This window comes from Takifugu flavidus, chromosome 13 (genome assembly GCF_003711565.1).
Source record: "Takifugu flavidus isolate HTHZ2018 chromosome 13, ASM371156v2, whole genome shotgun sequence".
NCBI lineage: Eukaryota > Metazoa > Chordata > Actinopteri > Tetraodontiformes > Tetraodontidae > Takifugu > Takifugu flavidus.
The window spans coordinates 10,095,364-10,111,923 of NC_079532.1; the positions used below are offsets into that span (position 1 = coordinate 10,095,364).

At 51.6% G+C, this 16,560-nt stretch overlaps 1 protein-coding gene and 2 long non-coding RNA genes across 3 annotated transcripts; 2 read left to right on the forward strand and 1 right to left on the reverse strand.

Annotated features, from left to right (window-relative positions):
• Nucleotides 1-131: 131 nt before the first annotated feature.
• LOC130536659 (uncharacterized) lies at nucleotides 132-1,294 on the forward strand. The gene is made up of 2 exons (XR_008953425.1): nucleotides 132-268; nucleotides 350-1,294. It is a non-coding gene; the product is annotated as an uncharacterized LOC130536659 (long non-coding RNA).
• Nucleotides 1,295-2,984: 1,690 nt separating this feature from the next.
• On the forward strand, nucleotides 2,985-16,505 carry tango6 (transport and golgi organization 6 homolog (Drosophila)). The gene is given in 19 exon segments (XM_057051084.1): nucleotides 2,985-3,147; nucleotides 3,366-4,015; nucleotides 4,196-4,318; nucleotides 5,532-5,742; nucleotides 5,822-5,928; nucleotides 7,792-7,954; nucleotides 8,062-8,129; nucleotides 9,621-9,733; nucleotides 10,134-10,310; nucleotides 10,374-10,512; nucleotides 10,692-10,886; nucleotides 11,762-11,902; nucleotides 11,974-12,474; nucleotides 12,605-12,662; nucleotides 13,095-13,253; nucleotides 13,333-13,386; nucleotides 13,389-13,483; nucleotides 14,644-14,757; nucleotides 15,962-16,505. Coding segments are annotated over 19 exon segments (3,297 nt in total). The 5' UTR covers nucleotides 2,985-3,095; the 3' UTR covers nucleotides 16,139-16,505.
• LOC130535802 (uncharacterized) lies at nucleotides 8,257-9,645 on the reverse strand. The gene is made up of 3 exons (XR_008953208.1): nucleotides 9,225-9,645; nucleotides 8,947-9,166; nucleotides 8,257-8,584 (listed from the first exon to the last, which is right to left on the reverse strand). It is a non-coding gene; the product is annotated as an uncharacterized LOC130535802 (long non-coding RNA).
• Nucleotides 16,506-16,560: the final 55 nt, after the last annotated feature.

Below are 16,560 nucleotides of genomic sequence, written 5' to 3' on the forward strand. Positions count from 1 at the left end.
ACGGTGAAGCCCAGAAATATCGGTAGTTGCTAGTCGAGATAAGCTTTTATTACGGTGGATCTCTGCCGTAGTCATCAGCGATGATGAACAGTTTAAAACCGACCCACATTAACAAGTGCTCGCCACTGAGGCTCATACCTAAAGAGGATGCTCAAAAGTAACAAACTGGTAACTTTGAAATGTGTCTGTGCCCCATTTGTAAGCTTACATTTGTAAAAACAAATTACGGCTCCAGCATCCTCTTGGTGACCCAGGAGGGGATAAAGCGGTCAGGAAAAAGAGGAAACTATTAAGTTTGACAGCACGTGTGTCACGGCCACATCTTGACAGTTTTCCTCCCTCTCTGCAGGACTTGATGTTACATTCAGGAACATCCACATGAGGGAACGCCGCCATTGTGGGACATGTTTTGTGCATCTTGTATTTTATGCAGCTGCACACAGAATCAAACGTTTTGTTTTCAGTGTTTCACCTTGTGGACTTTGTATTTCTGTAGTTTCTAAATGTAACCGGTCTTGGCGTCGCAGCAGGCGGTTGTAACAGCGTAACAGGCCGATAGTATCGATCAGATGTCAAAGCTTCTTCCATCCTTTGATCTTTAGCCTTGCCTGGTCCCATTTCTGCTCAGTTAGGGGTGAAGGGGTTAACAGACAACACACTTTGCTTTCCTATGGGCCAAAATTCTAGCACAAGGAAATTCTGAGACAAAAGTCCGAACGTCATTACAGCTGAGCTCCTTGGCCAGATGTGAAAAAGATAAAGGTATCAACCCAAACCCAGAGGAGACCGTGAAGTTCAGATAGAGTTCAGATTTCATTGCTCTTCCTTGGAATGTTGAGACAGTTAAGTTGTTGTTGAGGAAGCAGCTGTAGTTCCAGTCAGGAAATCAGAGAGAGTTACAGGCCAAAATTAAGATGATAGATAACTGAGTGTCTGAGTAGCAGGAAAATACAAGTGAGGGGAAATAACTGATAATAAATAACAAATAAGTATTCAGAATGTATGACAGTAGACGGGGGGGCTCCTCAGGGCAGTATTATTAGCCCAATTATACTTTCAATTATGATAAATGACAAGTGAGAATCAAATATCTTTGTTTGCTGATGCTGGAGCAGGAATGTGGTTAAACGTTTACAAAATGTCTTTGCAAGATGCCATTCTGGTCAACAAGTTCAGATTTACAGTGGGGAGGACAAAAGTTGGATTTTTCACAAAAGAAAATTCAAGTGTAACCTTTATAAAAAGTTAGTGTGAGTTGTTAAATTTCTAGAGATGTGGTTTGATAAGAGAGTCACTTGGCAGATACACAAAAAAGAAATGGGTTGGGAGTAAAGTGGAGTAAAATGTTCTGAAATCAATCAGAACATTTGATTAATTGGATTAATAAGATCAATTATAGGTTATGATATACAGCAGCACAAACAGTTAAAAGAGCTTGATGTCATTTAAAGCACAGTGATGAGAATATGGTTGGAATGATCACCAGTGTGTGTGTGTGTGTGTGTGTGTGTCTAATTAAATCATTATTAGGCTGAAAGCCCTTGCAGTTACCACCATCCACCACAAGGCGGAGCTAATCTCAAACAGGGACATAGAGCGTCAACCGTCTATACAGGTTTAATCGGGTCTGTGTTAAATTGCAGGTTTATAGTAGATGAATCTGCTTCTTATACAATATTGGGCACTAGGAGTGTGCTGTGGTGCCAAGAAAAGCGCACCAGTGTCAGCCCTAACCCTAAAGCGCACCAGTGTCAGCCCTAACCCTAAAGCGCACCAGTGTCAGCCCTAACCCTAAAGCGCACCGGTGTCAGCCCTAACCCTAAAGCGCACCGGTGTCAGCCCTAACCCTAAAGCGCACCGGTGTCAGCCCTAACCCTAAAGCGCACCAGTGTCAGCCCTAACCCTAAAGCGCACCAGTGTCAGCCCTAACCCTAAAGCGCACCAGTGTCAGCCCTAACCCTAAAGCGCACCAGTGTCAGCCCTAACCCTAGCCCTAAGTGGAGATGGGTGTAGAAATAAGACCAGAGCAATCATGAGTGGCACATTTAAGGGTACACAGCTTTGGAGGGAGGATTCAAGGCTGCATTAGAGAGAATAGGAGTGAGGACACAAGTGTGAGTAGGACAGTCCCTCGGTGTTGTCCCGCCTTGGACACTGGAAGAGACACATATTGATTTGAGTCTCCTGGAAACAGATCAAGGGAAAAGGGAGACTGAAGGGAATACAGTGATCCCTCGCTATATCGCGTTTCATCTTTCACGGCTTCGCTGCTTCACGGATTTTTTTTACAGTGCGGATATTTTTACAGTGCATTGTGCTCTGAATCCTGATTGGCTCAGGGGCTTTACTGTTGTCTAGAAATAAAATATTGGCGCTGTACTGTATTGGTTTTTCACTTGTCAACAGTTTTCGTTTCTGTACATTCTGCCAACTTTACATTTGCAACTTTACGTCCTGCGCCTTCAGTAGAAACAGACGCTCCAGCGGAGCGGAGTCAGGACGCAGAGGCACAGCTGGGACTGGGAAATACGCGAGGGACAATGTTTCCAACCTTGTATTACTATATTAAAATTATTGTTTTAAACAAATTTTGGGCTTTAAAACAGGTTTTGATTTTTGGTTTCATTCTATAGTTCAGTATTGCATTGTAAAATAATAAAAAAAAATAAAGCTGACTACTTCACGGATTTCACTTTTCGCGTGTTATTTTTGGAACGCAACTCCCGCGATAAACGAGGGATCACTGTAATTATATAAGAAAAAGCTCCAGGTATGTCCAGAGTTACAAATTAAACACATACACTAAAATTAACACTTAAAAGAAAAATGTACCGTTTAACCTTACAGAATTATTGAGGACATCGAACGATGTTACTTTTAGGGTGATTTTTAGATGTGCCAGGGCTCAGCAGCAGGGTTTAGAGCTGCGCCGCGCTCCGGTCCAGCAGGTGGCGCTAATGCACTTAAAGCTGGGTTCCAACCGCCATAAAGAAGAAGAAGAGCGGAAGCGGAAATGGCTTGAATCGGTTCTTGTCGTTCCGTAGAAGAAGATGCGGAGTTGCTTCGCATCGTTTTGAGGTTGTAAAACTGGGGAAATGACCGCGTTAATCCTCTCGGCCATTAATATTCTGACCAAACCTCTTGGCGGTAAGTGAATATAAACCTGATCCAACCGGGGACTAAACTCAGTCGCGGTTAGTGCAGTTTGGCCATATGACATAAAACAAGGAAGCAGTTTAACTTGTTAAAAACTTCACACATGCAGCTAGAATACAGATCTGGGAATTAGGTTGGTATCCGAACCCCTTCCTGGATCAGGCCCCTTCCCTAATATCTGTCACCATGTGTGTGTTTGGAATCTGCAGAAACATCAGGAGATGATGCTCAGTGTAGCCCAGAAGAAGCTGTTTCTGCAGCGCTGCAGGCAAACACGAGCTCGCTGCTGGAACAGCTGGAGGAGGACAGGGCCCTTGGGGAGGTGCGGAGGCTGCGGGAGGCCGTGAGGGCACAGGCGCTGTGGTTCTCCAGCCCTACCGGAGATGTCGCCTGGGATTTTGTCCAGGAGTGCCTGATGCTTCTCCTCACTTTAGCCAGGCATCTTTCTGCAGAGCTGGAGCGGTTCCAGCAGAGCTCTGCCTCTGTGCCAGCCGAGCCCCCTGCTGCAGAAGCGCCGCCTCCTCTGTCTCCAGACGTCCTCAGCGTCGCGCAGCAGAAAGCGCTCTCCTCGGCTCTACAGTTCGTGGTTTCTCTGGGGCTGTGTCCCTACCTGGCTCCAGGCGTGGGCCTGCCTCTGGCCCACAGGTCCGCCTTTGGTGCCAAGGTGCAAAAGCTGTGTTGCAGGACAGTGCAGGAACCCAGACGGCGCCTGTTTACCACCACCACCGTCCTGCTGAAGGTGGCAGCGCTGCCATCTCTGGCTGCAGTGGTCTTCATGCAGCACCTGAATGATCTCATGGCTGCGTTGTGCCAGCTCGGCTACCAGACAGAGTGTGTGAAAGGAAGCGATGCGGAGAAGGTAACTCAGCCGGGAATATCCACCAAGGTTGCCCTCAACGACCTGACACGGTTCTCAGGACTAATCAATCACTGGATAGAGAAATGTGCAGTATAACTGGAACAGAGAGAAACGCTTTATCTCCCAAAACGTTCCGGTCCAGATAAATAAGGGATGCTTTGGGTCTTGTCAACCTCTCAGGTTCTGGAGCTCAGTGCTGAGGAATGCCAGGCTTGCAGAGAGGCCCTTAAAGGTCTTCTGAGGAACATCTACCAGCCCATCGTGATCCAACAGCTGCTTCTTCTCCAGAACGGTCCAAAAAAGGTGAGCATATATTTGCAACATTACGCAACCTGTGAGTTCAGGGATGGAACTGATGCCAGGAAATACCAGTAAATACCAGTAAATACCAGTAAATACCAGTAAATATGAGTCGTTTTGCTGATACTGATATTTCCTAGAATTTGTGGGATCCCGGGAACTTTGGGAATTGTCTACGTTGAGTAATAGAGTGATGAGTCGGTGACTTGTTGAACTACAACATGTTTCACACTAAAATCCTTTTATGTTCGGCTACATTCAGACTATATTAACTCGTTATTAAGCCTTCGTTTGGAGTTGCAGTGAAACAATGAAGATCTTTATTTTTACTGGCTGAAGCTGCATCTGTTCATGCTGGAGATTACCAGGATAGAGGGTTGTGTTACCATGGTGACAGATCAGCTTCCTGCACACATCACACGTGACAATGTCATCATCGGCTCCAGAGTGTCGGGTTGGTATCACCAGGGCTCTGCAGGGTCTCTGGCAGAGCAGGAGGGGGGACCACATGGGTCTGAGGACCACTGGGTCTGAGGGACCATGTGGGTCTGAGGGACCACTGGGTCTGAGGGACCACGAGGGTCTGAGGGACCACTGGGTCTGAGGGACCACTGGGTCTGAGGGACCACGAGGGTCTGAGGGACCACGTGGTCTAAGGGACCACTGGGTCTAAGGGACCACGTGGGTCTGAGGGACCACTGGGTCTGAGGGACCACGGGGGTCTGAGGGACCACTGGGTCTGAGGGACCACTGGGTCTGAGGGACCACGTGGGTCTGAGGGACCAGCAGAGAGACAGAGGTGACTGGACTGGTCTCCTCATGCTATGGATACTTGGGTGGATGTGGGTGGTAATAAGAGCAGAAGGGTTCATGTCGTCATGGAAACCGTGTTGTTGGGCAGTTTTGAGCAGACCTGTTTGCAGATCTCTGTAAACGTGACCGTTGATGTTCTGAGGAAGGCGAGCCCTGACCAGCACTGACAGCATGTGAACACACACAGCTGGTGCAGCAGAAGCCGGAGAGTGGACTCAACTATGGGATGGATGATGCTCGAACCCGAACCCTTCAGCATCAGCCAAGGCCACATTAGACTGCAGCCACACACTTCCTTTATCTTCTTCCTCTTCATCTTTTCTCTCTCATTTGTAACTTCTCAGCATCATCTGGGATCTGGGTGGTTTGACTTTCCCATTTTATGTCTGGTCTCTGTCCTCAGTCCAGGTCCAGAAGAGCCTCCAGCAGCAGAGCCGCTCCAGGACCCAGTCCAGGACCCAGTCCAGGACCCAGTCCAGGATCCAGGCCAGGATCCAGTCCAGGATCCAGTCCAGGGTGGTTGAGACGTCTCTGCGGTCAGCTGCTGTCGGAGCGCCTGATGCAGCCTCGCGGCGTTCATGCTGTGGTGACGGCCATCTTGGGTCAGGGTGCAGGTAGATCAAAGAACCTACAGGACAGAATCGAATAGTTTCTTTGATGTCAGTAACACAAAACGCTGTTGCTGTTCTTTAGAGGAGACGTTGGACTGGAGGAAATGTGAGGCAGTGGCCAGGATCCTGGTGACCTGTCCACAACAGTCAGCCTCAGCAGACAGCTACTACAGGACAGTGTGTCCACAGGTACGGCACACACCTGCCTACTACAGGACAGTGTGTCCACAGGTACGGCACACACCTGCCTATTACAGGACAGTGTCCACAGGTACGGCACACACCTGTCTATTACAGGACAGTGTCCACAGGTACGGCACACACCTGCCTATTACAGGACAGTGTCCACAGGTACGGCACACACCTGCCTATTACAGGACAGTGTCCACAGGTACGGCACACACCTGCCTATTACAGGACAGTGTGTCCACAGGTACGGCACACACCTGCCTATTACAGGACAGTGTGTCCACAGGTACGGCACACACCTGCCTACTACAGGACAGTGTGTCCACAGGTACGGCACACACCTGCCTACTACAGGACAGTGTGTCCACAGGTACGGCACACACCTGCCTATTACAGGACAGTGTCCACAGGTACGGCACACACCTGCCTACTACAGGACAGTGTCCACAGGTACGGCACACACCTGCCTACTACAGGACAGTGTCCACAGGTACGGCACACACCTGCCTACTACAGGACAGTGTGTCCACAGGTACGGCACACACCTGCCTATTACAGGACAGTGTCCACAGGTACGGCACACACCTGCCTACTACAGGACAGTGGTGTCCCACAGGTACGGCACACACCTGTCTATTACAGGACAGTGTCCACAGGTACGGCACACACCTGCCTACTACAGGACAGTGTGTCCACAGGTACGGCACACACCTGTCTATTACAGGACAGTGTCCACAGGTACGGCACACACCTGCCTACTACAGGACAGTGTGTCCACAGGTACGGCACACACCTGCCTATTACAGGACAGTGTCCACAGGTACGGCACACACCTGCCTACTACAGGACAGTGTCCACAGGTACGGCACACACCTGTCTATACAGGACAGTGTCCACAGGTACGGCCACACACCTGTCTATTACAGGACAGTGTCCACAGGTACGGCACACACCTGCCTATTACAGGACAGTGTGTCACACACCGGCACAGGCACACCTGCCTATTACAGGACAGTGTCCACAGGTACGGCACCACCTGCTACTACAGGACAGTGTGTCCACAGGTACGGCACCACACCTGCTATTACAGGACAGTGTCCACAGGTACGGCACACACCTGCCTACTACAGGACAGTGTCCACAGGTACGGCACCACACCTGTCTATTACAGGACAGTGTCCACAGGTACGGCACACACCTGTCTATTACAGGACAGTGTCCCAGGTACGGCACACACCTGCCTATACAGACAGTGGTCCACAGGTACGGCACACCACCTGTCTATTACAGGACAGTGTCCACAGGTACGGCACACACCTGTCTATTCACAGGACAGTGTCCACAGGTACGGCACACACCTGTCTATTACAGGACAGTGTCCACAGGTACGGCCACACCTGCCTATTACGGACAGTGTCCACAGGTCGGCACACACCTGCCTATTACAGGACAGTGTCCACAGGTACGGCACCACACCTGCCTATTACAGGACAGTGTCCACAGGTACGGCACACACCTGCCTATTACAGGACAGTGTCCACAGGTACGGCACACACCTGTCTATTACAGGACAGTGTCCACAGGTACGGCACACACACCTGCCTATTACAGGACAGTGTCCACAGGTACGGCACACACCTGCCTATTACAGGACAGTGTGTCCACAGGTACGGCACACACCTGCCTATTACAGGACAGTGTCCACAGGTACGGCACACACCTGCCTATTACAGGACAGTGTCCACAGGTACGGCACACACCTGCCTATTACCTGTTTTAGCCTCGCGGCTCTTCATTATTCTGGATCCTCGTGTGCTTGAATAATGAAGAAATGGTCAGATTAAAGTGTGTTTCTGCTTGTAGATCCTTGATCTCCTGCACTTCAGAGATAAGCTGGTAGCTCGGCCGTATCATGGCGTGGCGGTCAGGACCGTGCAGGTGATGGCGGAGGAGAGGCCCGGCGTTGCTCAGCAGCTCCTGCTCCTCCCGCTGTTGACACCTCTTCACCGCTGCATCCCTGCACCCCGTCAGTCTTGCTTATCTCCCCCTTCCTGTGATACACTCATGTTTGGAGCCAATCAGCAGCTTCCAGCTTTAGGTGGTGTTTAACTCATGGCTGTGACCCTTTCCCAGGAGAACCTGGTTCCCAGGAGGCGGTGGAGGAGTGGGAACTGAGCCGCTGTATCGATGGTGTGCACAAGGTGAGGCCAACAAGGCGTCAGGCAGACCCAATAGTCTTCTGCTGTCCCGGTTTGGGGGCCGACCAAGAAGCACGATGTGACCTCGCCCCCGTGCAGTAGCACGAGCTGCATCAGCTGGAGGGTGCGGGCTTCACTGTCATGTGATCTCAACATCAGACAACATGTGGACTGTGAGGCTGATTCTAGAAGGTGCTGTAGTCCGGGCCCAGAGGAGGGTTAGCCCTCATAACACAGAGGCACAGACGCCTTCCAGGCTTGGATGGGAAGCAGCTTCCAGGGGTTCCTGCCAACATCTTCTGCCTCCCTCTGACCACAGCTTTCACACCATCATGCCAACGAAACTGGTCTGAGGCTGCCCGTCTGCATCTGGACACTCCAGCCTCACCAGCCTGGAGGAATGTTGAATCAGGAACCGGGGCCAGTGGAGGTGGGGGTTAGCAACAACCGCTGTTAACCTGCAGGGTCCCGGTGGAGGCGGGGGTTAGCAACAACCGCTGTTAACCTGCAGGGTCCCGGTGGAGGCGGGGGTTAGCAACAACCGCTGTTAACCTGCAGGGTCCCAGTGGAGGCGGGGGTTAGCAACAACCGCTGTTAACCTGCAGGGTCCCGGTGGGTTAGTGGATTAGCAGAGGGTTAGCAACAACCGCTGTTAACCTGCAGGGTCCCGGTGGGTTAGTGGATTAGCAGAGGGTTAGCAACAACCGCTGTTAACCTGCAGGGTCCCGGTGGGTTAGTGGATTAGCAGAGGGTTAGCAACAACCGCTGTTAACCTGCAGGGTCCCGGTGGAGGCGGGGGTTAGCAACAACCGCTGTTAACCTGCAGGGTCCCAGTGGGTTAGTGGATTAGCAGAGGGTTAGCAACAACCGCTGTTAACCTGCAGGGTCCCGGTGGGTTAGTGGATTAGCAGAGGGTTAGCAACAACCGCTGTTAACCTGCAGGGTCCCGTGGGTCAGTGGATTAGCAGAGGGTTAGCAACAACCGCTGTTAACCTGCAGGGTCCCGGTGGAGGTGGGGGTTAGCAACAACCGCTGTTAACCTGCAGGGTCCCAGTGGGTTAGTGGATTAGCAGAGGGTTAGCAACAACCGCTGTTAACCTGCAGGGTCCCGGTGGAGGCGGGGGTTAGCAACAACCGCTGTTAACCTGCAGGGTCCCAGTGGGTTAGTGGATTAGCAGAGGGTTAGCAACAACCGCTGTTAACCTGCAGGGTCCCGGTGGGTTAGTGGATTAGCAGAGGGTTAGCAACAACCGCTGTTAACCTGCAGGGTCCCGGTGGGTCAGTGGATTAGCAGAGGGTTAGCAACAACCGCTGTTAACCTGCAGGGTCCCGGTGGGTCAGTGGATTAGCAGAGGGTTAGCAACAACCGCTGTTAACCTGCAGGGTCCCGGTGGAGGCGGGGGTTAGCAACAGGGAGGAAGGAAGGGAAGGGAGGGAAGGAGAGGAGTGTGTTTCCATATTGAGCTTTTCTCTCTGATGTCTCGCTGTCCTCAGATCTGCCTGCTCGGAGACGGCCAACCAGCGTCTCTCCTCAAAGCTCTCCAGGAAGTTCTTCCCATCATCTTCACGCTCTTCTGCTTCACCAAGCAGAACGTGTCCCACTTACGGTACTGTTGTTCATGCACATTCCAAAAGTACACGTGTTCATAGCATCATGTAGAGACAAAGCCGAGTCGAGAAGCTCCACCGGAACCTTTAAACGAGCTCAAGAATGAGGATGTTGGGAATTCTTCTCACAGCTTTATCTTTAAATCCTGGTTCCACCTGGACCACCTGGTGATTCCAGAGACAATTCAGGGCATTTAAGCACCAGTAGAACATCAGAGGTGGAAGCTCTCATCTAAACAGGGGTTGCATCATCACTGCGGGGTGGGTCATGTGACCCAGGCGGGTTGGATGATACTGGTGACCTCTAATAACCTAATCGAGTAATTCTCATGTCTGTATGATGTCGTCTGTGGTGTAAAATGACTTCAGAAGGTGAGTGTGATGCGTGTGTCGTCCCAGGACCTCCTGCCAGGAGATCCTGCTCTGGTTCCTGGGCCACGCCCACCCGGGTGAGGCCCTGCTGGTGCTGCAGCAGCTGTCCGGCCTGCAGGGGCCACGGGGCCAGGCTGCTGCCTCCCTCCACTTCAGCCCGGGCAGTGAGGGGGGGGCCCGGCTGTGTCCCAGGGACAGCACCAGGTAGGACCACCTGAGCTTCTGTCCCTCTGTAGACGTGGCTTCTCAGTGTTCCTGTACTGACAGTGAGGAAGATGAGGATGAAGAGGACGTCCTGTATGAGAAGCTGTCAGCAGAGCAGTGGAGGCTGGAGTGTCTGATGCACCTGCTGGCTGAGCTCCAGGACAGCGACCTGCCCGGGGCCTTCTTCCTGCACCTCCTGCAGGCAAGAGTCCGCAGAAACCCTGAGCAGAACCAGGCTGGGACGGGAGACCCTCCTGCTGTTGGACAGATAGTTAAAGAGGGGGGACAGGACAGAAGAGACACGTAGTCCGCGTAGATCCTCAATCACAGTCTGCTTCATGTAAAATCTGACCTTGTTCGACCTTCTGCTGCGCCTGACAGGAGCTAACGACCTGGGCCTCCAGTGAAGAGGAGGGAAGTGATGAAGAGGAGCTGGCTGTTGGGTCCATGACGCTCCAGGCTGGAGAGGACGGGCCCAGGACGGAGGGGCGGGGCGGCAGGCTGGCCCTGCTCCAGGTGCTGGCTGGGATGGTGGAATGTCTTCATCACACTGTGCTGCTGAGGAAGCGCACACAGGTGAGTCACCTCCGCCCACCAGGTCTGATCTGCACTGCGTAGACAGGGGACACACCTGTGCCAGGTCTGATCTGCACTGCGTAGACAGGGGACACACCTGTGCCAGGTCTGATCTGCACTGCTCAGACAGGGGACACACCTGTGCCAGGTCTGATCTGCACTGCTCAGACAGGGGACACACCTGTGCCAGGTCTGATCTGCACTGCTCAGACAGGAGACACACCTGTGCCAGGTCTGATCTGCACTGCTCAGACAGGGGACACACCTGTGCCAGGTCTGATCTGCACTGCTCAGACGGGAGACACACCTGTGCCAGCTCCAGGTCTGATCTGCACTGCTCAGACAGGAGACACACCTGTGCCAGCTCCAGGTCTGATCTGCACTGCTCAGACAGGAGACACACCTGTGCCAGGTCTGATCTGCACTGCTCAGACAGGGGACACACCTGTGCCAGGTCTGATCTGCACTGCTCAGACAGGAGACACACCTGTGCCAGGTCTGATCTGCACTGCTCAGACAGGAGACACACCTGTGCCAGGTCTGATCTGCACTGCTCAGACAGGGGACACACCTGTGCCAGGTTTGATCTGCACTGCTCAGACAGGGGACACACCTGTGCCAGGTCTGATCTGCACTGCTCAGACAGGAGACACACCTGTGCCAGGTCTGATCTGCACTGCTCAGACAGGAGACACACCTGTGCCAGGTCTGATCTGCACTGCTCAGACAGGAGACACACCTGTGCCAGGTTTGATCTGCACTGCTCAGACAGGGGACACACCTGTGCCTTGGCCTCCATCCAGATGTTGCTCTCCATGATGGTGTGTGAACAGCTTCTGTATTTCATGTGCTGTCTGCTCTGATGTTCTCTCCAGGTGGTGGATTTCCTGGCGACCCTGTTTCAGAGGGCCTGTGTGGGTCTGGATCAGGCCTCTAATCCTGGTCTTGTGAACCTGGTGGACAGGGAGACGCTGAGCCTGGGGATGGGCCTCCTGGCCTCTCTGCTGTCTGAGCAGGTACCTGTGACACCGCTCAGATGTTCCACTGTTCCTCAGCTCCTGCTGATCTTCTGGGCTTCCCGTGGCAGCTCACTGCGGATGACTACCTTCCCATGTTGAAGCTGCTCCCGGTCCTGGAGAAACTGTCTCAGGTCCACTCTGTGGCAGCGGTCCAGGAGCTGGCCTTCAGCCTCAGAAGTGTCATCGCCACCCGCGGTGCCTTCCAGCCTGAGGACCTCCGTCAGCATAGCAGAAGGTTTAGGTCCACAGGGAAGCAGAGGACCCCAGCCCAGGTGGACCACTCTCGGATGCCCCCCCAGTGTTCTGCCTCAAATCGTTTCCCACCTCCCAGCACACAGAAGATACCCTCGGCCTCCTCTGGAGGGGCAGCAGGAGAAGCTCTGAAAAATGCTGAATGCTCTTCAAGACCCACGGACCCACCTCAGACCCACTTTAGGGGCTTTTCTGATGTGCTGCTGGAAGCTTTGGACCCAGATGTGCCCACTCGAGCTGCTGCATTAAGGGAACTGACCCAGATGGTGCAACATAAGAGACCAGAAGCTCTGCAGGCCCAAGAGGAGATCCTCAATGTCAGTTAAGCCCTTGGTTTCTTCCTTTTTAGGAAGCAGGTCTGCCAATGCTGTAGTCGCCACCACTTCTTTAGCTTCATTAGCTCTTACCTGGTGTCGTACCCTAACTCCTGACTAATGTCTCTTCTAGCTGTTCTTAAAGAACGTGGAGCACGAAGACTCGTTCATCTACCTCTCAGCTATTCAAGGTAACACTTGTGTTGGGTTTGTGCAATTCAATCATCAAATTATCACAGATTTCAAAGAGTAAAGTGAGATCATAAACCAAAGTCGTATTTTGAGACCCTGGAAGGTTCTTGCTGCCCTTTGATCTCCATCAGACTGATCAGAAGGTCATTGGCTGCATGTTTCCTGCAGTGTGACCTGATGTGGTCCACCAAGCTCCAGACGTCCCTTAAATGTTGTAGATGAAGCTTTTTCAGTTAGTCAGCAGTAAGAGTGCAGGTAACCAGCAGGTAACCAGCAGGTAACCAGCAGTAACCAGCAGGTAACCAGCAGGTAACCAGCAGTAACCAGCAGGTGCAGATGATTAATGGTCACTAGAAGCTTCTGCTGGCAGCTCTTGGTGGAACGCCTGTGTCAGGTGATGGTGACGTGCTTCCTGCCCGGCTGTCACACAGGCCTGGCTGTACTGGCTGATCTACACCCCGAGCCCATTCTCAAAAGGCTGCTACAAGATTTCCAGCGTGGTTCCTCATCGCCAGCGGCCGATCACGGTCGTTCTCTGGAGATCCGCCTGAAAATGGGAGAAGTCCTGATGAGAGCCAGCAGCGCTCTGGGTAACCTCTCACTCTGCCGACTCTATGACCCATCCTCCCTAAATTAGAGCTTCAAAGCCTTCCTTTCTTCTCGCTCCAGGAGATCTGACCCCACATCTCGGCTACCCTTTGGTTGGTGTCTTCCTGCAGGGGACCAAGACCCCGACCAGAGCATCCGAGCCAGCAGCCTGGCCAACCTGGGGGCGCTCTGTCGGGGGTTGGATTACTCTCTCGGACCCCTGGCTGCAGAGGTGAGAAGGCCCCCCCCCAGGACCTTCACGCAGCAGCGTGGTTACCAGAAGCGGTCGGAACCTTAGAGATTGGCGCCGCTCTTGGTGAATGTAACAAACGCCTGGTCAGAGTATCGAGGCGGCAAATCCAAATGTTGTTGGAGCAATGAGAAAGGAAGAAAGGGAGAAAGGTAGAAAGGAAGAAAGGAGAAAGGTAGAAAGGAAGAAAGGAAGAAAGGAAGAAAAGAGAAAGGAAGAAAAGGAGAAAGAAGAAAAGGAGAAGGAAGAAAGGTAGAAAGGAAGAAAGGAAGAAAAGGAGAAAGGAAGAAAAGGAGAAAGGTAGAAAGGAAGAAAGGTAGAAAGGAAGAAAGGAAGAAAAGGAGAAAGGAAGAAAAGGAGAAAGAAGAAAAGGAGAAAGGAGAAAGGAAGAAAGGAAGAAAAGGAGAAGGAAGAAAGGAAGAAAGGTAGAAAGAAGAAAAGGAGAAAGGAAGAAAGGTAGAAAGGAGAAAGGTAGAAAGGAGAAAGGAAGAAAGGAAGAAAGGTAGAAAGGAGAAAGGAGAAAGGAAGAAAGGAAGAAAAGAGAAAGGAAGAAAAGAGAAAAGGAGAAAGGAAGAAAAGGAGAAAGGAAGAAAGGTAGAAAGGAAGAAAGGAGAAAGGAAGAAAAGGAGAAAGGAGAAAGGAGAAAGGAAGAAAAGGAGAAAGGAAGAAAAGGAGAAAGGAAGAAAAGGAGAAAGGAAGAAAAGGAGAAAGGAAGAAAAGGAGAAAGGAAGAAAGGGAGAAAGGTAGCATGGTTAGCAGCAGGTGTTGCTCAGTGATTGGCCAAAGCTGCTGATGGGGGTGGGGGGGTTCCCGGGTTAGGGTTAGGGTTAGCTACTGGTTAGGGTTAGCTACTGGTTAGGGTTAGTAAGTGAGTAGGGTGAGTAAGGTGTCACCATTTTCACTAAAAATGGCACTTCCTGTTTACATGGAGATGAAAACAACCTTTTCAAAACTCTTGATGCTGAGCCCATAGCTGGTTCCCTTCTGACCCCCCCCCCCCCCGTTGGTGTAACGCTGTATCAATGATCTAAAACTCAAGAATGGAACAGAATCATTGAAAAAAACACCTGGACAAACATGAAGGTGTCCTGTAATTTGTGTGTGTGTGTGTGTGTGTGTGTGTGTGTGTGTGTGTGCTACAGCTGAGCTCCTGTTTGACTGCCCTGATAAAGACAGAACGGGAGGCAGAGGTGAGACGAGCAGCCGTCCACGTTATCACCCAGCTGCTCCGAGGCCTGTGTGACAGGACAACCCAGGTACACACTCACACACACGCGCACACACACACACACACACACACCATGAGCCCAGTGCTGCAGCCGCTCCTGGTCCGGGGCCGCTCCTGGTCCGGGGCCGCTCCTGGTCCAGGGCCGCTCCTAGTCCGGGCCGCTCCTGGTCGGGGCCGCTCCTGGTCCGGGGCCGCTCCTGGTCCGGGGCCGCTCCTGGTCCGGGGCCGCTCCTGGTCCGGGGCGGTGGCGTGTTAAGACCGTGTTAAGATCTTCTACTGAGCACTAAAAAGACACGAGTAGCTTCTCCTTGAAAGAGAGTGGTCATTTGTGTGATTTTGCCCTCTGGTTATCTGGTGGAAGCACAGCTGTGGTCTCAGGCCAGTTCCTGTCATTAGAAACAGCTGGACCTGCTTAATGATACAGGTGATGGGACAGAGGACCTCAGAGGCTGGGACAGGTGTGCTTAGGGTTAGGGAGTGTGTTTAATGTGTGTGTCGCGTGTAACATTGGTAAAGTGTATATCGTATCGTGCGTAACGTATCGTGCGTATCGTATCGTGCGTATCGTATCGTATCGTATCGTGCGTATCGCATCGTGTGTATCGTATCGTATTGTGTGTATCGTATCGTATCTATCGTATCGCATCGTGTGTATCATATCGTATCGTGTGTATCGTATCGTATCTATCGTATCGCATCGTGTGTATCGTATCGTATTGTGTGTATCGTATCGTATCTATCGTATCGCATCGTGTGTATCGTATCGTGCATATCATATCGTGCGTATCGTATTGTGTGTATCGTATCGTATCTATCGTATCGCATCGTGTGTATCGTATCGCATCGTGTGTATCGTATCGTATTGTGTGTATCGTATCGTATCTATCGTATCGCATTGTGTGTATCGTATCGCATCGTGTGTATCGTATCGCATCGTGTGTATCGTATCGTATTGTGTGTATCGTATCGTATCTATCGTATCGCATCGTGCGTATCGCATCGTGCGTATCGTATCGTGCGTATCGCATCGTGCGTATCGTATCATGCGTATCGCATCGTGGTATCGTATCGTATTGTGTGTATCGTATCGTATCTATCGTATCGCATCGTGCGTATCGCATCGTGTGTATCGTATCGTATCGTGTGGTGTGAGAACAGAAACACTGTCTGAAATGATTGTCTTGGGGTGGGTGGAACAGGAATGGTTATTAATGAGACTCGGCCTCCTTCAGGTCCTGAGCGAGGTGCTGCTGGACCTGTACCGAGCTCTGCGGTGGGTGGTGGGCTCTGATCCAGACGATGTGGCCGTGCTCCATGCCCAGCTGGCTCTGGAGGAGCTGGATACCATCATGAGAAGGTTCATCTTCCCTGAACAGAAGCTGCAGAAGAAGATTGTTGTGCTCCCCTAGAGCTCGCGTGTCTCCAGCACGTTGGACCCACTCGAGGAGGAGGAACCTGAGCGCCGAGTCAGCTGTGATGACAACAACCATAAAATCCTGTTTATCAGTAAACAGGAAGTGAACACCAATACAGGAGTACTGGTAACCCTGATGCTCCTATCGGAATCTTCAGGTTACTGAGGTTTACACAGTACTGATTGTTTCCACGGATCCTTCCGGACACTTCCTGCTCCGCCTGGAGGCGTGAAAATCGGTGTAAAAGCTCCTTATGGAGCCGTTAGCATGTAGCTTAGCATCTCAGCACAAAATACATGTTTGCTAATCAAAGAGTGGGTGAAACTGCTTCATGATGAATAAAAAAGAACTTTCCCCATCATTCCCTGTGTCTGTAGGAGCAAACGCTTGTTTTCCAGGTGGGGAGGGGCACAAAT